Source organism: Macrotis lagotis, chromosome 1, assembly GCF_037893015.1.
Source record: "Macrotis lagotis isolate mMagLag1 chromosome 1, bilby.v1.9.chrom.fasta, whole genome shotgun sequence".
Classification (NCBI taxonomy): Eukaryota; Metazoa; Chordata; class Mammalia; order Peramelemorphia; family Peramelidae; genus Macrotis; species Macrotis lagotis.
The window spans coordinates 217,558,594-217,582,816 of record NC_133658.1 but is presented as its reverse complement, the minus strand read 5'-3'; the positions used below and the strand labels follow the sequence as shown (position 1 = coordinate 217,582,816).

Genomic DNA, 24,223 nt, shown 5'->3' with positions numbered 1-24,223 from the left:
AAATTGAACCAATTAATTTTGGTAATGATACCAAAGGAGTTTTAAAGTTTCTTAATTAGGAAATACTTGAGGAAGATAGGTGGTTCACTAGATGGAGTACTGGATCAGGAAAATCTGAATTCAAATCTGCCATGTATACTTAACATCTTTGTGACTTTGGTCTATTCAATATAACCTCCTATCTGCCTCAGTTTCTCCAAATGCTAGCTGTTATATTTATTAAAGTATTGTTATGTTAATAACAACAATAATATACAAGAGTAATATTGGAAAAAACATAGTTGTGAGGGTGTCGAGATATTGATTCCTGAGGTATCTAAAACAAGAAAACATATCAAAGTAGTAGGGGAAAAATTCTTTTGGCATCATTACCAAAATAAATTGGTTCAATTTTGAATAAAGTAATTGTAAACAATGTCTGTCAATTACTGTCAAGCTCGAGCAACTTGCAGGATCCAGCTCAGCAATACAAAAAAGAAATGAAGGACCCAAGGCAGCAACGAATAATTTATATGACCCCTTTCCTAACTATATACAAGCTTAAGGAGAATTGTATAAGCATAAATTAAGAGTGTGGAGGATAAGGACAGTCAGGCTTTCACAAGCAATATTCTACAACAGAATAGATCTTTACCATCACACAAATATTTGAAAGATGTGAAGAATACAGGAATCTCACTTTGCTTATTGGTTTTTTTTAAAAAGCTTTTAATTCAGTAGAATAAATGTTGCTTTACAAGTATCTTTTGCAACAAATTATCTCCTATTCATACATCTTTCCAATCATGAACTTGGTACCATATTAGGTGTTGAAGATACAAATACTAAAATGAAACAGTCCTTGCTCTCAAGAAATTTACTTTCTATCACAGGAAACAACGTGTATACATCTGAATAGACTGTGACCTAAATCAATGGAAGGAACATTTCACATCAACTCTCTTGTTTTACAGATGAGGAAATGTAAAGCTCACAACATTTTTATTTTGTATAATTAAGATTAAGAGACCTGTAAAAGGTCATACAGGTATCAAGTGACAGTGTCAGAATTTGAACTTGTTTCTCTGCAAATCCAAAAAATCTTTCCATTATACTGAATATGGAAACAGACAATTCTAATATAAAGTGAAAATTCAAATTTTAAATGTATGAAAATTAGAACAAATAATACTTTGAAGAGATCTCAGGAGGAAGAGATCACTTTCAGATAAAGTCTTATATTTAGAAAGTATTTCAAGACTCTGCCAAGAAGTTTGTTTGTTTTTAAATAATCAGTCCCTCACAACCTCCAGTAAAAGCCTAACCAAATTCTTCATTCTATTGCAGTGAAGCACAAAGATACTACTCAAACTGGAACGGCTCCAAGTACAGATCCAGTGAAGAAATGTGTATTTACAAAAGAAGCAGCATAGCTGATTCAGAGATTCTTTATCAGTTTACAATCACAATATCTTTCAAAAACCCTCTACCAACTCAAAGGGGTTGCAATTTGCATTACTCAAGTTAGTACCACAGCTGAGAAATCATAAATTCTCAAGGCTTTAAGGTATTTCTTCACAAAAACTCTGTGAAGTAAGGTAGGTCTCATTATTATCCCCATTTGAGGAGATGAGAGATTCATGGTTTCCCTCAGATCATGTACTGAGTCAGTGACTATCAAAATGAGAACCCTAGCCTCCTAATTCCTAAACCTGCAAGTCTCCCATCAACATCAGGCTTCTTATTGGGACTTCAGTTTTACAATGGCATAACACATTAGAGCTGGATATTTCTGAATGAAAACGCATTCAAATTGTGAGAGAAAGATGAAGACTCAGTTTGAAATTGAGTTCCAACTCTGCAACTCAATAACTATTACTTCTCTCTGGATCTCAATTTCCTCCTTTATGAAATAAGGGAGTAGGACTAAATGATCTCTAAGGTCCTTTTTTAACTTAGACAAATTATGACAAATTATTTCCTGAATCTATTCCTCCCGAAGTGAAGTGTTCTCACGAAGAGAAATGAGTGGAGAGGAGGGGTCTGAAATATGCTCTAGGGGAAAAATCAACAGGTAGCTGTAATCAAAAGGTCCTTTTTCCTGTTTTGGGAGGGAGATGTCCTCCATTTCAAGAAGGAACTGGTTCAACCTAAGCTGTTTCCATCCAAGTTGTCATTTTCCCCTTTTCTTGTACAGAGCAGTCTGGTCACATTTTCAGGGAATTTAAAAAGTTAAAGGAAAAGAGGCCATTGTGCCTTCTTATCTTCAGTATATGGAAAGAGATCATTTTTTTTTTGGTGACACAGTTCCTGCTCAAGAGTCTAATCTCTCTCTCTCTCTCTCTCTCTCTCTCTCTCTCTCTCTCTCTCTCTCACACACATATTCCTACAAAAAAGAGCTATCGCCAAACAGATGCTTCTAAAGCTGCCTCCTTGGCAATGGAATCAGGCTGATAGTTTGTTTAATTAAAAAGAGGAGGGGGAGACGCCCACACAGATCCTCAGTGTTTAACAAAACTGAAAGATCAAAATGGACCAGCTGGCAGAAACACTCTGGCAACTTTCACACCAAGGGAGAAAAAAAAAATGAAACCATTGACCTGGTTTCTGCTTTTAACACTACTTCTTTGGTACTCACAAGTGCTTTGATCTTTGGGTTCTTTTGTGGGAGTGGAAGAAAAAAAAAGTCTCTTTTCTCTTCACCTTGAAATATGCTTGCAATTTCACAAGACTAAAGATGTCAAGGAAGCCTATGCCTGGGACATAAAGATATTAGGAAGGAAGAGAGTATGAAACCTCACAACACTGGAATTTTATTCTTCTCAAATTCAGAAAACACAAATAACTTTAAGTCACCAAAAATTACTGACTTAACATAAAAGCTCTTTTTCTCATTTTATCAACTCAAAGAACTAGACTTAAGAGTTAGAAGAGCTAATTTAAAGCCCTAGTTCTGCCACTTACCTGCGGTATAACTGGGAAATTATTCTGAGTTTCAATTTCTAGTAAGTCAAATACAGATAATACTATACTTGTGCTGTCATTTCAGAGATGTTAGGATATGATAAACTATCATAATGCTCTGAATATGGGTTTATTACCCACTCCCTCCAAAAAAAATTTTTTTTAAGAAAATTAAATAACATTGACTGTAAGTTAAACTCAGGTTTTAGAAATGCCAGGCTGGAGGAGGAAATGTGTAGCATATATTTAGCTCAATAATGTTATAAATAAATCACTGAAGGTCAACCATTTTAATGATGATCAAGTAAAATTGTTTTTGCAAAGTACTCTGCAAACTATTTTGTTAAAGTATATTGTTTTACTAAACAGACAATAATCTACACAAGACAACATTTACATAAATTACCTGCCATACATTAGACTAAGGTGAAATAAACAAGCACCCAGACTTAACCATAAAAATCACAATAAAATGGAAGCAATGATTCAATTGCCCTTTCAAATGCAAATAAACCTCACCAAAAACTTATAGTGAGTTGCCAGATATTTTTTCAATTATCATTATAGCAATATGACCTAGACAAAAGATAAATGACCAAAAAAGTGGTTGGTTTTACTCATAAAGCAGAAAAGATAGACTTATTATTTCCATCAAATAAATATTTGCCTACCAACTCCCTAGTCCTGGAACTATTTTTTATATTAGACAAATATTTTTATTTGCCAGTCAAAAAGTAAAGTTTAGAATGAAAATATACCCTGGGAGAATTAATTAGAATATTTAAATACACCGTAAACTGAATGATATCAGAAGCATTTCTGAGAGCCAACCAACTGTAATTGAAAAGGGGAAGAGAGAAAGCAAGGGTAGAATGTTTGACAAATGTTGGAGGAGATATGGAAAAATTGGGACACTAATGCACTGTTGGTAGAGTTGTGAACTGATTCAACAATTCTAGAACTATGTCCTTTGCTATAGAACTGTGCATACTCTTTGATCCAGCAATATTATTAGCAGATCTATATCCAAAATGATTAAAAAAAGGAAAAGGACCTATATATTTGAAAATATTTATAACAGCTCTTTTTGTGGTGGCAAAGAACTGAAAATTGAGGGGAGGTCCAACAATTGGGGAATGTGACTGCAATGAAATACTATCATGCCAAAAGAAATGACAAGCAGGATTCTCGGAAGACTTATATGAACTGATGCAAAGTAAAGTGGGCAGAAACAAGGGAACAATGTGTCAATGTTCCTCCTACAGCAATCATGTAACAATGATCAACTATGAATATAACTTAGCTATTCATAGCAATACAATGATCCAAGATAATTCTGAAGAATTTGTCAGAAAAGCCCTCTGGTTCTATGTTGTTGCACTAGTCCACATTATTTAGATGAAAAATCCCAAAACAATCAGAAGTAGTAACCAATTGATAAGGGATGGGGAAGGAATTAAGAATATTAAAAATCAGTCACCAGAAGTAGAAAAGTCCATAAGTCTCTATACAAAGGCATGCAGATTCCCAGGATTTAATAATCAATGAGGGTAACACTATATAGCAGTCAAAAACATGCAATATTGATTGATATTTGTTAAGATAAACTTGGGTCATGAAGAAATTATATTAATGATCATCACTGTTAAGAAGATAGAGAATTCATAAAAGGTCAAATGTTTCTAATGTGTGGGTTCTTACAGGACTAAGCTTCAGTTATTCGGCAAATTCACTTATAAGGAACTGTTAATTTTCCAACAGTATCTAATAAATATGGTGTTACTATATGGGGAAAACACTGGCTGTTCAAACAAACTATAAACTTTTTGGGTAGCAGGGCATATTGGACAAAATGCTAGATTTAAATCAGGAAGATTCAAGTTATAGAGTAACCTCTCTAAGCCTCAGCTTTCTCATCTGTAAAATGGAGATCACAATATCTCTTTAGTCCCTGCTGGCAGGGAGTTTAATCTAACAAGAGGTTGAGATTCAAATTGAGATAACAACAAACTTTTAAATTCATTAGAAGATTGCTAAGTGCTATGTGAGATCTGTGGGAGAAAGTTTTTGCTAACCTGGGGAATCAGACAAGTTTCCTGGAGGAGGTAGCTTTTGAAAACTGATTTTCAATGACAGCTAAAAATCTAATTGGTAAAATTAAGGAAGATCTTTCAGTGAATAGAGAAACAGTTTACAAAGACTCAGGGAGTAGCAAGGCATAGTGTATGGTTGAGGGATGGGGAAGAAAGAAGAATGGAGCAAATTTGTAAGAGCATTATAGCAGGAAAGTAGGATGGGACCAAATTGTGGAGGGCACTAAATACCAACCAAAGAAAGACTGAACTTTACTTGGTGCTAATGAAAATTTTTGAACTTTCATAACCAGTGAATAAGGAAGATTAACATGGCGACATGAGTATATCAAGGATGTCCTGAACTAGATGACTTCCATAGTCTCTTCCAATTCGAAGATTTAATGAAATCAATACAATTGTAGAGCCAAAGAAGTGCCCAGAGAGGTCACACAAGTTTTATTATCAACAAAGTTCCTACTCTCTTTGGGTTCCTCTTTGGTTTTTTGTTTGCCTTTTGTTTTCTACAGACAACATTTTTAAAACTTGAAATATACATTCCAGATTGCAGCCTAATTTGTTCACAGGTATAAAGTGTATCTTTTGCCTTAACTTCCATGATCAGGGAAAATATTGCAAGTTCTTTAATTTCCTTTATGGAATCTTTATCATTTAAAAGGGATCATTTGTTGAATGATTTTACTAAGAAAAAGTCTATGCAGCATTTTAATACCCACTAAACAGTATCTAGCTCACTCCTGAAAACCATGCCACAGATATAATTTCATTGGCAATATACTTCTAGAACATTCATGTTGTGGTCCCTCAAAAAAAAACACTCTTGCTAGTCAACAGAATTTTTATTTCCATTTCACTCCTAATTTTCTATACTGCAGGATTACTAAATAATATTCACATACTATTGAAGACAAGAATTTCATCCATTGGTAAGAGAATACCAAGTCAGTCTAACATTTCATCTACTTGATATACATAATCCAGTGAATTTTCAAAATTCTTTCAACATCAATTAATTGGTATGTGCTACTTTTCACTTGTGAGGCAACTTACTACAATGCATTCTTCGTGGTACAGAAGTAAAACTGGATTTTTCAAAGTTATGCCAACAGGGCTCCAGGTCTGGAAAATTCTACCAGATTGGAAGGACATTGGAGTTCACCAACTGTGTGTTTATCATAAAGGGACAAATGTTCAGAAAACCATAACACCTGAAGGACTGTTACTAAATGATGTATGGTCTTAGTCACATAATATATGAACCATCTTCTGATGTACAGAGGAATTATTATTTGTATTGGTAAAAGGAACCCTCATATAGACAGTTATGAGTCCTTTAATTACTGAAAAAGAAAGGGACAAAGAAAATGCATGACAAACATAGAGATCAATGCTTTGAGAAAATAACCTAGATATCATAGAAAATAGGATATATATATATATATATATATATATATTTACATATAAAATTGAAAGGGGAAAATATTCTTCCAACAATCAGCTCACACTAATACCCAAATTTCTAGAAAGCAACAGTTTGATGTTCCCTCTCCAAATCACTGCATTCATTTTGTATATTTTCTATATTTGCGCATCTGTGAACATTTTATGCATATTTATACACACACAAAAATATATAGACACTTCTTAATAGAATTAAAGTTGCCTGAAGGAAGATACTGCCACATCATTCAACAGAGTGTACCTGACCCTTAGATACTAGACTTAATAAATGCAAGTTGATTAGCTTTCTTTTATATCTATGACAGGCAGTGCAATTCTAGAGAGAAGACAAAAGGATGAAAACTGAGGTGTCACAAATTTTAACTTTATTTCCAAGAGACTATTTATTTTCCCTGCCTTTGGGCATCCAATAGAAAACAAAAAGTGATAGTCTTCAAATTTCTTAAGATCTATAAGGTGAAGACATCTTCCCTTTAGTAAAACTTTAACCCTTTAAGACAGCTTATAAAGCAAATAGTCACACTGGCTATTTTTGCCACAGCCTCATATATATATATATGGAGAGAGAGAGAGAGAGAGAGAGAGAGAGAGAGAGAGAGAGAGAGAGAGAGAGAGAGAGAGAGAGAGAATATGACCTAGACGATATCTGGACCTCCAGAATTGTCCTAATTAGGAACAACTCATTGTATCTTAGCAGCTCCAGATTTAAATGTGATTTTTCTGCTTCTGTTCCTTTAAACACAATTAAAAAACATTAAGAACTTAAAGAACATTTCAACACACACAGAAAAAACAAAAAGAGGAATTGTCTAGGAAATTGTGAACTGCTATGTTTTGTTAATTTTCCCACTATTAGTTCCAGCTCCCCTCCCCAATTAATTCATATTTAACCTAACAGTCAAAATTATGCTCTAATTGTCTATCCCCCTTTGAAATTCCTTTTGCTCTTTTATTATCTTTTCTTTCTTTGATAATGTAATTATCACTATCCCTCTACTCATGCCTCCAGCCCATACCCACAGAAAAGCAAAAAGAAAAGCCTTCTTATGTTATGAAAATATTAAGGAAAAAAATTCTCATGTCTAATCAGGATCACTGTTTATATAACACTTTAAGGTTTGCAAAACACTTTACAAATATATCAATTTGTCTTTATAACAACTATGGAAGTGGTTTTATTATTATTATTCCCATTTATAGATGAAAAAATTGAGGCACAAAGAGGTTAAGTGACTTTGCCTAGGGTAACACTGCTAGTAATTCTAGTAATGTACTCCTGGCTCATAGGAATATGTGTAGCTCACAGGTTCTTCAGATATAATTCCAAATTACTTTTCAAAATGGTTGGATCATTTAACTCCACATCAAAACAGCATATCTTTCTTTCTTTAGGCTCTCTAACTTTTATTTTATTTTTGGTCATTTTCCAATATGATTCATATGAAAGAGAACCCCAAAGTTGTTTTAATTTGCATTTCTCTTATTTTAGTTCTTTAGTACTTCCACATAGCTGTTGGCTTAGACTTCTTCCTTTGAAAACTGCCTCTTCAAATCTTTTGGCCATTTATCTACTAGGAAATTGTTCTGGTTCTAAAAGTTTTGTATGAATTCCTCAAATAGTTTGGATAGCAAACTTTTCTCAGAGAAATGGGCTACTCAATTTCCCTCAATTAAGTGTTTCCTGTTGCAATTTAAATTAAATGATTGTATCTCTGTAGGAAAATTTCCATTTTCTATAATCCCAATTTTCCATTTTATGTTCTGTGATCTTCTCTATCCCTCATTAGAGCAAAAACTCTCCCCCTTATCCATAGCTATCTTTCAAATTTCTTTTTTCCCCAAAATTCTTTAATTTATAAGATCTTTTCTGTCTAGCTGACCACATTCTTTTACCTGGGCCTTTTTCTAACCTACCATAGGACACATATTGTTCTCCTCCACAGCATCTTACACAGTGCACTACCTCTTAGGAAGCCTAAGAATCTTATGAAATGTTTTCATGTTTATTTGTTAAAATCAACTTTCTTGTTCACTGAGCTTCAAATAATTTTATTTGTTTTACCTTGTTTTGTCTTTCTTTGCCTATCGACCTTTCCATCTATTGCTTTGGGACTTGTAATCAAACCAACTTTCAACTACCGATGCTTCCTGAAAAAAACCAAGTTAATTGACTGTCCTATCCCATTCACCCCCCCACCCTTGCAATCCCACAATTCAAAATATCAATCAATTATAATGTGGAAACAACTAGGTGGCTCAGAGGATGGAACTGGACTTGGGGTCAGGAAAATCCAAGTTCAAATCCAGACTCAGACACTTACTAGCTGTGTGACCCTGGAAAGTTATTTACCCTGTATTTACCATAATCTACTGGAGAAGCAAAGACCCAACTGGGTCACCAAGAATCAGACATGTTTGAACTCAACAACAATAACATTAGCATGTGAGCACCTTGAAAATAGAGAGTTTCTTTTATTTGTATCCCATATATTTAGCACAGTCCTGACATGTAAAAAATAAGTACTTATTCTATGGATGGGGAGAGAGAGAGAGAGAGAGAGAGGAAGCAGCAAAGCTACTGGTAGAACAAAATCCACCAGACATGATTCCTATTTCTCAATTCCTCCTGAGCCCTCACTAGCTTCAGGACACAGTTAATGTTTGATTTTCTTTGAAAGAAATCAGAACCAACAACTTTAAGGGATCTCCAGCATCTTCTCTAATTCCTCCTTCCAGGCAGGTAAATTATCAATTCTATTTTATAAACCAAGGCCCAAACAATGACTTCCCTAAGACCATACAAACTAGTTGTGTGTAATAGGGTGGAAGCTGAATTAGGTTTCTGCTGATTCTAAACTGTCTGAGAATAATGATAACTGGTTTTTATAATGTTGATCCTGAGATGCTATAAAATACCAAAATGCTTTTTTCAGTCTTCAAGGGAGTTCATTATTAAACATTTGCCATAAAAGAAAAAAACGAACATGGAAATTTCCACAAAGAACAAAAGTTTGAAGGAACTCAGAGATCATTTAGTTGAACCTGCTTCTTTTACAAAAAAATCAAACTGAGGCTCAAAAAGGGGAAATGACTTGCCCCAGATCACACAGGTTACTTACTACCTGAGGTAGAGATGGGATTCACATTGAGTGTTCTTTTTTATGAAGACAACTACTTCCATTTTCATCTTCACAAGAAAGGAATGAAGAAGAGCCATACTGGAACTTGTAGTTCAGCACTGATATTAAGGCATACAATGTGGCCTATTGAGAAGAAATATCTTTCAAAGGTCATTTAACATCCCATCAAGAATCTAGTGTGGTACTTATCACTTAACTCTAAGGCAAGAGATTTCCATAGCATAATGATATCATCCATGCTTTTCAAATTTCTCAGGCAAGGGTAATCCAGAAAGTAGTGTCTTTTAAAGTCTTTTAAAAATCCTCAGACTTTTCAGTGATATCATCTCAGTATTTTTAAACAGTCAACTTAATTTTCTAAAAAACAAAACAAAACAGTATAAGTTTTCCAAACCAATTATAACAATAGAAAAGTTGAAAGAACTAAGATCAGAAGGTATGAAAATGAGCAGGCTGTGATCATAATAAAACAAAAGTATAAACAACTTGAATTTATAAACCTCCTTTTAAGTTTTTGTGAGTTCCTGGAAAATTCTAGTTTTCTTAAAAACAAAAAAACCCCTACTACTACTACTACTACTACTACTACTACTACTACTACTACTACTACTACTTTTGTGTTTTCTTACCAGCTCACTGTCCTCAACAACAATAACAATATCTGATAAATCAACTCTGTCAAGACATAGTATTGTCATTCAGGGTATTCAAAAGATGGCAAACAGCAACAACTAAGCAATTTCTTATTAACAATGACAATTCACATTTTTATTGCTCTTTAAAGGTTACAAAACAATTTCCTTTTTTTGGGTCTCTAATGAAAGTACTGTTATTTCCATTTTACAGATGATGACATTTAGGCTCAGAGGAGTTAAGTGACCTGCTCCTATGTGCCAAAACTCACTGTCAGTTTCAGGAAAATAAAAAAGATCACTGGCAGGATAGGCAATATTCCTCAAGAAAAGAAACCGCAGCTACTCTTTGCTTCATCAAATAATTTTTATGGACTGCTAAAGTAATAAAAATTCATCCCTCTGTTAAAAAGGTTTTCCAAAACTTTTAGATTACTAATCTCCACTGTCTCTCATTAAGCGGAAGTTGAAGAGCAGAGAAAGAAATCAAATGAGCCCTGGTCTCCTCCCTCATAATGAATCAGAAGCTAGGCAGTCTGATTTCTTCCTTCTTAACTAATAATAATGTTCCATCTCTTGTGCCCTTTTGAGTAGAGACTTGTAAACCACAACCATCATTCCAAGAATGAAGAGCTATTTATTCCCTTGATGCAAGCATCCTGACAGGATAAATGAAAAGAGACACTGTTGTTTGTGGCTACAAATGAAAGATGGACACCAACACATTAATGCATGTCTGACCTGGTCCTTTTTGACCTTTCTGGGCAGTCTGGCATGAACAAGCTGGAAAAAAAAGAACTGTGGGTAAGATACACAAACCAACGAACACCTCACTTACACAACGCCTTGGATCACAAGAAGTAATGAAATGTTTTAACCTTCTCCAATAGCTACAGGGCTATAAGAATGGTATAGAGCACAAGGACAGTCTGAAGAGAAAGCCTATTTTGCCTCAAGACCAGCTATACCCAGGACATTTGTGTAGATTTTATTACCAATTATATCTCACAGTGAGGGAGGAATAACAGATGGGCAGCATGAAGGCCTCCAGATATGATGAATGAATATTCAGTGGAGGATTTGAGAGAGAATATGGACAAGAAATTTACAGGAAGATGTGATGTGGTTAGGTTGCATAATTAACTTGTGAAAAGAGTGCTTCAGGGAGATCCCATTTCCACTAAAATATCAAAGGATAATTAGGATCTCAGGTGCATAGATTCAGAGTTGGAAGGAATCTGAAAGGATTTTTCATTCAGTTTTTATAGATTTCATTCATATCATTTTGCAGATGAAAAAACTGAGACCAAGAGAGGTTTGGTGACTTGCCAAAGGTCTCAAAAATAACAGAAAAATTTGAACACAGACCTTCTAATACCAGAGTAGTTGCTTTCCCACTATACCAACTTCTAGACAAAGTAAAGAGTTTTTGCAAGCTTAAAAGTATTTTACAACTTATTTTATTTTATTTTTGGAGATTAAGTCTCTCTCTCTCAGGCTGGAAGTCATCAGGCCCTTGGAAGCCTATTCCCAAAGCTGCCTGGTACAAAAGCTTTAACTAGTTCTGCTTTCAAGCTGAGCCAAATCAAGCCTCTTTAGGCAGCCTGGTGTTCCTCCCTCAACCTTAAATCCCCACTTTAGGGCTCAGCATAATAATGCCAGAAAGCACAGCTGTCCAATCAGTTCTGGCTCTACAACAGCTCATAATTCCAAAGCTCAAGTGATCCTACCAGCTTCAGTCCTCCCCAGCAGCAGGGGATACAGGAATGTGCCACCTTGCCTAGCCTACTTTTCATATTTTACATGTTTCAAGTAAAAAGGAGTGAGGAAGGCATTGCTTCTCTAGTGCCCACACCCAGGACTACAAAAGACCTTTAGATTTTCCTTGCTCTAATTACAGGTGACCCTACACTCCAAAGAGCCAAACACTTATTTTAAAAAGGCAGTACAATGGACTGACCCTGCATTCAGAAAGACCTGAGTTTGACTTCTGGCTCCACCACATATCAGCTTGATGAGCACAAGCAAGTCCCATAACCTCTCAGTGCCCCAAACAATTTTCTCAGATTAGGTTACAGATGGATGACTGATCTGTATCAATGGAAGTAGTTCTTGATAAATATCGAGTTTCCTACCTGATGAAATGACAAGTCTGGACCAAAAACTCTGATTCTGAAAATGAAAATGAGTACCTACAAATCCTTCCCAAGGGAAGAATCTCCATTGTTTTAGAAACTACTGAAATAAAGCCAGAGATGTTAGAGCTTTCAACAGAGGTGTACACACACACACACACACACACAGTCCTCAAGCTATCTGTTCTCTAGAGTCTAAGTTGATGAAGGATAGTAACAATAGTCAGCATCTATATTGCTTTATGTTTTGCAAAATATTTTACAAATGCTATCTTTTTTATCCCATGACAATCCTAGGAGGTGTGTCTATTATTTTTCTCATTTTAAGGATAAGGAAACTGACTTGCCCAAGGTCACAAAGCTATTAAATGTCTACAGTCAGATCTGAACTCAAACATTCCAGATCAGATGCCTGGTCCTCTATCCACTACATCACCTAAATCTATTATTCCAAAGAGAATGAAAATTAAATTTTTACTATTTAAGAAATTCTAGTAGCTTAGATATTCTTTATTCTATTAATTACTAGTTATTCTAAGATAGTTCAATGTTTTCATGAAGTGTAATTATGAACCATGTATAAATCACTCAACATATTTATGATACATGAAGCCGATACCTGTACTGAGTTCACTTTTCATTTAAAATAATTCGCAGATTTTCACATTTTAACTGATATAATATCACATATATAATAAACTCTTACCAGGTTCTTGAAAAGTGCAGTCAGTTCCTTTGTAAACACTGAAAACTTCAGAAATGCACTTCCTAAGTCTGGATCATCTCTGCACACACAATTGCCACCAAATTTCTCCAGTGCTTGTGTATACTGTTCTTCATTTTCCACATGTGCTTCAAAAACAAAGAGATATCACACCATTACTTCTGGCAGCAACAGTATAAACAGTTTTTGAGCAAAGATTCATTTTGGGAGGGGCAATGTGGATGGAGATTCTATTTTTTTTTTGAAAAAAACAAATACATTACAGGAATGAATGAATCCTCCATGAAAGCAGGTTGCCCCGCTGAACAGAAAGAACTCTTAACCCCCAGTTATGTGCCAGCAACCCACCAGGAAACACACAGATAAGAACAACACAAACAGGAAATGGTCAAGACATCAGGTTCATTACAACAATCTATGGTGTTCCAGGATGTGACTACAATAATCCACATTCAGAATACTTGCATAAATTTTATGAGCACACATTTCTGAAAGCGAGTCTCCTGGTCAAATGGTGACAAAAGTCTCAGGAGTCTAGTTAACTGACCAGTAGCTGTTTCAATAATTATGCTGGAAGGAAGGGTAGGGGGAGGAAGGGGTTAGGGCCTTCCTTGTTCCAAGCAATGACAAAACTCTTCCTAGAAATTCAACAATAAAAGCTCTGTTCTCTCTGCTCAGATCCTTTCCAAGGACAGTAACTGCTCCCTTCTATGGAAGAGCATGCAATGATGCTATGGGAATTGCACAACAAGAATCCTTACACCAGAATTCAACACATCTCAAAGGCCAAAGCTGTCATGATGTCTGACAATATCATTATGGCTCAATCCAACCCAAACTACCAAGCCAGTTAATTAGTACACATACACTTATTAAGTACCTACCTACCACATGTCAATTATTGTGTTAAAATGTGAGGATACAAAGGGAAGCAAAAACAGTTCCTGTCCTCAAGGAGCTTACAGCTGAATGAGAAAGATAACATATAAACAATTACATTCAGGATAAATTGGAGATAACCTCAAAGGGAAGGTTGGGAAAGGCTTCTTATAAAATGCAGCACTTTAGCTGAGACGAGTAGAGCTGAGAGTGACTGTGTCAAGCATGGGGGACTGCTGGTGATGGTTACTCAGAGATGGAAACTGAAGCACCCTGCTTGAGGACAACAAGGTGGCTGGCATCTAGATCACAAATTATATGGACTGGAAAGGCAGGAGTCCAACAAATTTTTATGTTATACCTTGTTGACAACCTGAAAAAAGTACCCAGAGCTACTCATTGGCAATCTAGGAAGCAGTAGGCAATTTGCTCCTAGCTGCTAAAAGGCCTTATTAGAGTGTAGATTTTTGGGTGGAAAGATCTTTAGAACATCTAGTTTAATTCTCTCATTTTACAGATGAAGAAACTAAGTCCTAGAGAAATTACGTGACATGCTGAAGGCACACAATTGGCAGAGCCATGATCTGAACTTCTAACTAGAAATCCAGTGTCTTTTCTAATGAAGGAGAAATTGTTGATTATCAGAACTTGTGTCTCTCTGTATATAATGGCTCAATTACTCCATTTCCATTTTCAATCTTTCTTTTTCAGTTCTCCCCAATCCTTCAGCACTCAGAGATCCCACCCAAAACAGTACTTGTGGGGCAAGGATTTTGTACCATAATGCAAAAAATGTGAGTTATTGCTTCTGCCTTAAGTTGCCCTATTCATTAGTGTCACAGTGAAGACTAGAATATAGGCCTCCTGATTTCTAGTGCAAGATTCTTCCTCTACTATACATAACTTCAGAGATATTATCCCAGAGAAGTTTTTGACCCTTAGGCTATGACACCATGTCTTCCCTTCACTAAATAATGAAAGCAGCCTCTATTAAGAGGGCTTGAATTCTTCCCCAGGGAAAAGAAAAGTCACCCTTTCTAAATCTAGTTTCCTGAACCTTACAATGGTGATCAGGATGGGGGTGGTGGGAGCAATGAAGTGTGCATTTGTGTTTGGAGAGCATTCATTGCTACAGTGCCAGGCTCCCATGACCCATCTTGAGTTCATAAAGTACAAAAGGTTTAGGAAAATTCTCTGACTTTGACCTTCAGTGATACTCTAAAGTCTAAGACGATTCCCAAATGTAGCTAGTTAGCTCATAGTAAATTTAGTCTTGATACTTATATCCTCTATATTTAGACTTTTGGTATTCTAAAACAAATAGGTGAAATTAAGCATCTGTTAAGATTCTAAATTCAGTCAATTAGATCTGAAAAGGTAAAGAAGAGAGAAAAGGAATTGAGAAGCAGTCTGACATTTAAAACACACACACACACACACACACAAAAAACAAACAACCAATATTAAATTATAATAAAAAGATTTATGCTATCACTTAAGTGACATATTCAGGTCACCCAAATGTCAGAGGCTATATGGGGTTAAGTGACTTGCCCAAGGCCACACAGCTAGGTAATTATTAAGTATCTCAGGTCAGATTTGAACTCAGGTACTCCTGACTCCAAGGCTGGTGCTTTATCCACCATGCCACTTAGCTACCCCCCTTATGATTCTTTCTAAAGATATGGGTTCCAGTTCTGCCTCTGCCACAAAAATGGCAAATCCCTGGATAAGCCAGCAACTCTCCCCAAATCAGTAACTTCATCTATAAAATGGGAATGAGGATATCTGTTTTATCTGCTATAAGAACAAATGAAAATAGCAAGGATTTAAGGAAAGAGAATAGCACAATTGTGAATATAATAAAACACCTTTTACTGAAATATTGTTGTTCCTGGTCTTCATGGTAGTATGCTATAAGATATGGAGCAATGCCATGGCAAGTTACAATTATGTATGTTGGATAGTGCAATGGAAACAAGAAATTAGACTTATACTCATCAACATGTGAAATAAAATAAAAGCTGTTTATAACATTTTTAAATTGTTGGCTTATCTTATCAGAGGGTCCATATATTTTTATCTGTTATTTACAAACACAAACCTATTTACTACATCATTACATACAGGTGTTTAGCTGTGTGACCTTGGGCAAGTCACTTAACCCCGACTGACACACATCCAGGGCCATCTCCAGTAATTCTGATTCATATCTGGCCACTGGACCCAGATAGCTCTGGAGGAGAAAGTGAGACAGGTGCCTTAACACTGCATCCCCCTCACTCAAATCCATTTCACATGCTTGTCATGGCATCACCTCCCTGATGTAATGGTCTTCTTCGAGACAAAGGACAACTATCAAAATAACTTACAGGATAACTTACTCAAAACATTTCAATCCCAAAAATGAAGATTTAAAAGAAAATGGAGTCAGTTAACATACCCAAACATCTGTTTAAAAAAAGTCTTTGATGGATGAGGAAAGTCTATATCCACTTGTTGCAGAATCAATCTCTTATGGCAAATCTTCTGCAATCCAAGTCAACTATCTATGTATATAAGTAGATAATTCAACCATTTTTAATTTCCTCCCAGTCTTGTCTGGTATTAATAATCATCTTGTTCATGATACTATTTTCTTCCTGCAGAGCTGACTCCAAGATTTTAATTGCCTGCCCCACCTCTTAGTAATACTTAAGCAATTTTTGCTATATTATGATTCAATTCTGTTGTGACTCAAATCAAGTGTCTGACAATGGGGACATCTAGGAAGGGATGAATGTATAAGGCATGTTAATATGTTAAGGAGATCTCTTGATCCTCTCATTTTATTTGGAAGTCAGCTATGAGCGGGGAACTCTGTAGTCTTCCTGTAGAGAACAGTTTCCTTTTGGAGTTTGTTGCCCTGAGTGAGATACTCAGAGTTATCTTCCATTCGATTGTTCTCTGTCAGGGGTAAAAGGGAGGGGAGGGAGGGAGAAAAATGGGAAACCCAAAACCTTACAAAAAAAGATTGCTGAAAACTACCTTTGCCTGTAGTTGGGAAAATCAAAATAAAAAAAATAAATACATAAAACTTATGGAAAACCCTTTCCCAAAGAAACCATAAAAAGTCCTCTTTATTTAAAAGCACACAGATTTTAAAAATCATTTAGAAGTCCTGTGATGCATCATAACAAATTGCTTACAATTATTTCCATATTAATCATGTTGTGAAATAAGAACAAAAAGAAAAATCCATGAGAGGCAAAAAACATAAAACAAATTTTAAAAATTATAAATGGTATGTTTGGTCTCCTTTCAGATTCCATTGTTGATTCTCTGAATGTGGATGGTACTTTTCATCACAATTTTCTTTAGAATTGATTTCAATTATTGTACTGCTGAGAGGAGTAAGACTCATAGATGATCACCACACAGTGTTGCTGTTAATGTGCACAATGTTCTTGTGGTTCTGCTCATTTTAGTTAGCATCAGTTGGTCCAGCTGACCACTAATGATGAGGACTGAGTCATTCTGGTGGTCATCTGAGGTACGGGTAAAGTGTCCATAAATTGATCAAAAGAACTGGAAGAGAAGTGTAAGTTGTCACTGGAAGAAAGGGTATACAAAGCATGGAGAAATAAATTTTGAATCTTGGTACATCTTAAAAGAAAGTTGTTGGTGATGATAGTGATGTGTAAGTTAGTTATACTGAAATAAGTACTGCAGGAGAGGCGATGAAGATTATAACCACCAACTGTCAATGCATCTTTAAGCATTCCCAAGATGAAGTTTTTCTCAAGGTATAGTAATCCCAGGAGTTGAGTCAATAAAACAGCAGCCAGGCAACTAGGTAAGAGATTAATTCATTACAAAGTTCCTGGGTCCAGTATTTGCGTAAATCTGTCATTTAAGCAGAGAATTTTCTGTTTCCAAAGCTCTTTAAATAACTAAAAAGAAGAGGTTGAGTTTCCGAGTTTCCAAGTTTTCATACACAAATTTCATCCATAGTGCTACTCCAGACAAAAATTCAAAAGTCCACTAACTAGGTGCACAATCTGAGGAATAAAGTTCCTCTAGTGAGGTTACCCTAATCCCTATACTCAAGTTTTCCAGGTGCATTGCCATCTATAGGATGTCTTTATTTTAGCAATCTCTGACATCCTGTTATAGAACTGAACCATGAGATGGTAATAGCATTCTTAGTTTGTACAATTTAGCAAAATTCAACAATCATCCATCTTTAGGTGGTATGGATGTGTCTAAAAACTTGGGGACTTTAAGAATGCAAGGATTATATTGTTCCATGCTTCCCTTTATTGAAGTATGGTAGCATTATGATTATTTATATTGCCTCTAAAGGCAGAGGCTTCCAAGAGTGCAAAGATAGACAAGGATGGAATGTATATAGCACCTGATGATGGTACTATGTATCCTGAATGAAAACAAGTGAGGTTGAGATGTCTCCAATGCAAGTCCACATAACTGAGTCAATTTTATTGGCTTCCATTCTTGTGTCACTCAGTGAAAATATGTGGAGACCTCTAGGGAATTAAATGAAAGTGTTATCAATTGGCAAAAGATGTTATTTCTTCATATACCCAACTATTGGGGATTGGAAAAGAGTAAATATGCTGTCTCAAATTATTAAATTCAAAGATTATATGATTTCAGGATCTTAGAGGTGTTTGAGAGATCCTTCAGTCCAACTGTCTCATTTCACAGTTAAAAACAACAGGTCCACAAATGTCAATGGCAGGCAGATCAGGCAAATGGCAGACTTACCACAAATCAAATAAGTAGCAAGTGGCACAGCCAATATTTGAACCCAAGCCTTCTGACATCAATCCTGGCTCCAAATCCAGTACTCTTTCCACAACAGTACATGGTCATAATTGCACTCTATTTCTATAATTTATGTTCTTATTATTAATATGTATGTATGTATATACCTTCTCCATCCAACTAGACTACAAGCTCAGTCAAGTCAGGCTTATATTTCCTCATAAGTCTCAAAGCTGCCTATCATAATGTCCTACACCTAACACATCTCCAGAAAATATATTAAAATATTTATGGCTTGAATTTGCTTTAAGTTTTTTATTTTTTCTATTATAAACTAGAAAGTTATTTGGTTCTTTTATTTTTTTTTTGCCAAAAGCAGTCTCAAAATAGGAATCTAAAATAAAGCTTGGGAATAAAGTTTCTGGAAAGTAACCAAAGTGAACATATCAGCCTTTAGGTTATAGTACTTGCAAATGTTTCTATTAAATAGATCCAGTTTCTATAGAGTTCAACTATACTTAGAATAGGGCCTGCCTTTCCTTATACTTCAATACTTCAATGAATTAATGATCTCAGTCTTAAATATTCTTTACATCTATGCAACTTAGTAACTGATCTTAGTCTTCTCATCCTGTGCAATTTTTGTTCAAGTTGTTACAAGATTCTCTCTAAAGGAAGGATTCTCCACAGGAAAATTCTCCACAGGAAGGTTAGGTCTTTTTTTTTAAATTAATATTTCATGGATACTCCAGCACAACATGTGAGCATCTGGAGAAGGAGATTTACAAGTAGAAATAAAGTGCGAGATAATCCAGTCCAACTTCTCATTTTACAGATGAAGAAATTGAAGCCCATGGGGTTAAAAAAACTTATGCAGCATCATGCAGGCTGGGATTCAAATTCAAGTCTTTATTCCAAATCTAGCTCTTTCCATTGCACTAGATTGTGGCTTTACTCGTGCTATATGACTGACTCACCTCCTTTTCCAATTATATTTCCTGAGCAATATCTCTTAAATCACTGTATCTACATGCAGGTGAGCAAAGAAACACTACATATTTCAGCTTACTTATTATGCCTTTCATGTGTCTACTGACCCTTCTGATCATTCTCACCCTTGATTTTAAAGAAACTAGGAGATCACAAGATTCTCGATAGCATGGCATCATCAAGAAAAAAGCTTTTATTAGAAGTTGTTTATTTGTGTGTGTGTAAGTTGGCAAGAGAGTAGCCTGGGAGCTTTAAAATTATTATAGCAATTTTTCAAATTCAATGCTGTTTACTTCCTGTTACTTTGTCAAAGAACCTTTCTACAGGTAAGAAATATAGGTACTTAAAGCTAGATGGTATCTTGGATATCATTTAATCTACCTCCCTGATTTCAGAAGAAGACAAAATTAAGGGCTCCAAAGTTTAACAGAATCCCCAAGTCCCGAACTAGTTAGTTGCAGATTTTAAACAAGAATCCATGTTTACTGATTTAGAAACCCATGCCTTTTTTCACCATATCATATTATTCTCACTATGTAGCCCTTTGCTCTTAAGAACATTCAAAGATGACTTATGGTTAAAGGCAAAGGTTCAAACAGACTATTTGGTCAAAAAAAGACTATCATGAACCCAGCAGGTATATGTCAGTACTACATTAATCCAAAGAGCTTGTGTTTGAAAAAAAAAAAACACTGAAATACCAATAATAGTGCAGAACCCATTACCTCATGAAGCTACTAATTACACTTCTAGAAAGCTCTGATTTTTAGGAAGATTTTATTTGTGTTAAGTCTAAATCTGACTCTCAAAGAGTCATTCATTGTTTCTAGTTTTGGTCCTAAGGTCAAACAGAGTAAGTCTAAACTTACTTTGACATTACTGCCTTTCAAAGAGCTGAAGACCACTATTAGGTTTACTCTCTTTGCTTTTCCCTCAAGTGTTCTCCTTTCATCAGGTTAGATCACTAGCTGCTATGACAGATTCAATGACATTGGTCTCCTTCCTGGCTGTTCCACAGACACATCTTCAGTCTCTGGGAATTTTCTCTTGCTGTCCTCCAAACCTTGAATGTCCTCTCTCTTCATGTCTGCTTCCTAGCTTTCTCTAAATCCCAACTAAAATCCTACTTTCTACAAGAAGCCTTTCTCAACTCCTTTTATTTCTAGAGCCTTTCTTCTATTATTTCCTAAATATTCTGCATATAGATAGTTTATACTTATTTATTTGCTTGATACCATGCCCATTAACTTATGAGCTCTTTGCCTTTCTTTCTATCTCCAAGTACTTAGCAGATGATGGTATCTGGCACAAAGTAAGCACTTAATACAATGTTGTCGGATTATTTAAAAAACATTGTATTTATCTATTTTTCCAACTACATGCAAAGGTAGTTTTCAACAATCTTCTTTTGCAAGGTTTTTAATTTCACATTTTTTCTGCCTCTCTCCCTTCCCTTCCCCTCCCACAACAGAATGCCATCTAATATAAGCTACATACATTTAGTAACTGTCTCTAATCCTCTCAACATTGTGGCCAACTTCCTTTGAAGGAGCTCCAGTCAGCTTCTTACTAAAACGTGGTTCCAAGAACCAAATGTGATGTTCTATTTGTGATGGAAAAGTAGATTTCTATTTCTTTGATGATACTAGATATAAGGGGTTAAATTACATAGTATTTTTTGACAAATATTAAAGCTTGCAGTCCCTTAAAATACACAAATATTTTTCAAAAAAATTGATGCCTCCCCTATCTTGTACTTGTGAAGTTGAATTTCTAAACACAAGGCAAGACTTTACATTTACCCCTATTTGATTTCATATATATATCATATATTTAGCCCATTGTTCTTGACCATCAACTGCTTTTTGTTTTCTGGCTGATGCATAGCATCCATTGTGCTAAGCTTTCCCTCCTAGTTTTGTGACATCTACAAATTTAATGTCTTCTATAAGACCATCCAAATCAATGATAAACAAACTGAAAAATTAAAGAGAGATTTGTTGGAAATATATGACAGCAAGAAACCTCTTATTAATAACCCTAATTTACTCTAGATCCAGGGTTCAAGAAATCAGGGTGTATGGGACAAATCCATCTTTTTCAAGGCAAGGGGGTTAAGTGGCTTGCCCAAGGCCACACTGCTAGGTAATTATTGAGCGTCTGAGGCCACATTTGAACTCAGGTTCTCCTGACTCCAGGGCCGGTGCTCTATCCACTGTGCCACTTAGCCACCCGGACAAATCCATCTTGCTTGTTTTGGATGGCCTCAGGAGCTAAAAATGATCTTTACACTTGAACAGGCCCTAGTTTGTCAACTCCTTGGTGTAGACCAGAGGTGTTGAATGTGCAACCCACAGTAAAACTCATAAGCACAGACTAAATCAATCAATCAATCAATCAAATAATAAAGAAATATTTATTAAGAACCTACAATGTTCCAGGTCCTGTGCTAAGAGCTGAGGATAAAAATAAGAGGCTAAAAATGCCTATCCTCAAAAAAACTTACAATATAATGGGGAAGACAACGTGCAAACAAATATATAATAACAGATAAATAGGAAATAATTAACAGAGGGAATTAAGAGGGGCTAGGAAAGGCTTCCCATAGAAACTAAAATTTTTAGATGGAACTTAAAGGAAGCCAAGGAGTCAATAGTCAGACATTCAAAGAAGGAGGAGAGGGAAGACCAGAGAAAATGCATGGAGTCAAGAGATGTTCAACTGTCAGAAGACTACTGGATCAAAGAGTCTATGACAGAGAGCCCAGTATAATACAATGGAAAGGTAGGGTTGGGCTGTGTGATTTGGCTTGGAATGCCAAACAGGATTCTGGATTTGCTCCTGGAGGTAAGAGAAGTCACTGGAATTTACCAAGTAGGGCAGTAACATGATCGGACCTTCATTCTAGGAAAATCACTTTAATGGCTGAAGGGAGGATGGACTAGAGAGGGGAAATATTTCATGCAGGTGGATGCCCTGGCAGTAATTAAGGTGTGAGGTGCTGATGGCCTGCCCTAAACTATTGAAGTGTCAAAGGGAAAAAGGGACATATCTGAGAGACATTGCAAAGGTGGAAATCAACAAACCTTGACACAAGATTGGATATTGGGAATGAGATATAGTGATGAATCCCAGGTTGTGAGTTTGAGGCAGGGAGATGATATTGCCCTCTAATAATGATAAAAATAATAATGATGATGATGACTGTCCTTCCTTCTTGAAGAAGACTATGACATCAGGGAGGTGATACCATGACAAGCACGTGAATTAGATTTGAGTGGAGGGTGGGGGCTGTGCTAAGTCACCAGTCTCACTTTACCCTCCAGAGCCATCTGGATCCAGGGACCAGATATGGATCAGGATGACTGGAGATGGCTCTGGATATGAAGCAATGAAGGCTAAGTGACTTGTCCAAGGTCATTCAGCTAGTAAATGTCTAAGACCAGATTCGAACTCCTGTTCCCAGTGCTCTATCCACTGCACTCTAGAGTAATAGGGAAGGTAGGAGAAGGGAAAAGAATCAATATGTTTAGATATCTTGGGATGTCTAAAAGGCAGTTGGAGATGTGAAACTGGAGGTGTGTAAAGAGTTTAGGGTAGGATGGGTCAATTTGAGAATCATCAACATTAGAGCTGATGAGATCACCAAGTAAAAGAATTTAGAGGAAGAAGAAAAGAAAGCCCAGGACAGAACCCTGAGGACTACATCTGGTTACTGGTTATGATCAAGAGAAGATTCAGCAAAAGAGACTGAGAAGTGGGGGTCAGATAAGTAAAAGAAGTGGAGAAAGTGGTGTCCTTAAATCCCAGAAGTATCAAGGAAGAGAGAGTGATCAACAATGCAAAAGGCTGCAAGCAGAGGAGTTACCCTTGGTAAGGAGCAAGGGTAAGGGTCATTTTATCATGTGAGGCAGGGGTAGAAGGCATCAAGAGGAGAAGGAGGAGCCAATGGAGGTATGAAGAGGGATGAAAAGGTTTTCCTAAGAGTAGGATAGTAAATTCATAAGGAAGCTATAGTAGAACTGCCTAGCAATGGTGACATTCCATTTGAGGCTATGTAACATAAATGTGTAGTGGACCCAGTCAGAATGGTTGCTTGATTTTCTCCACCTTCATTTAGTGGAGCAAAAGTGATGAATATTGGGAGCAATCCCAGGCTAAAACTTGCCTGGGAATAACTGTAAATAAGATAAGGGGGCTAGGATGTCAAGAGAGGAAGACAGTGTTGTTTTTTCCTTCACTCTTGAAGAAGATCATGTCATTAGGGAGGTGATGCCTTCTGGATCCCACGGCCAGATATGAGTTAAGATTACTGGTGATGACTAGATGCAAGGCAATCAGGGTTAAGTAACTTGCCCAGGGTCAAACAGCTACTAACTTATTTAGTCAACTAACTTACTAACTACTGGACTATGGGGCCAGTGCCACTGAACTGCCCTTGAAGGATAGTGTTATACTG

The 24,223-nt window shown here is 36.1% G+C and overlaps 1 protein-coding gene across 4 annotated transcripts in view; it reads right to left on the bottom strand.

The window, feature by feature from the left end:
• ASAP2 (ArfGAP with SH3 domain, ankyrin repeat and PH domain 2) overlaps window positions 1–24,223 on the bottom strand; it is a 326,404-nt gene that overhangs the window by 131,981 nt on the left and 170,200 nt on the right. For all 4 annotated transcript variants that reach the window (XM_074209626.1, XM_074209625.1, XM_074209628.1 and 1 more), the window contains exon 3: window positions 13,111–13,256. In XM_074209626.1, the coding sequence (XP_074065727.1) occupies window positions 13,111–13,256 (146 nt within the window). The remainder of the gene's footprint in view (window positions 1–13,110; window positions 13,257–24,223) is intronic.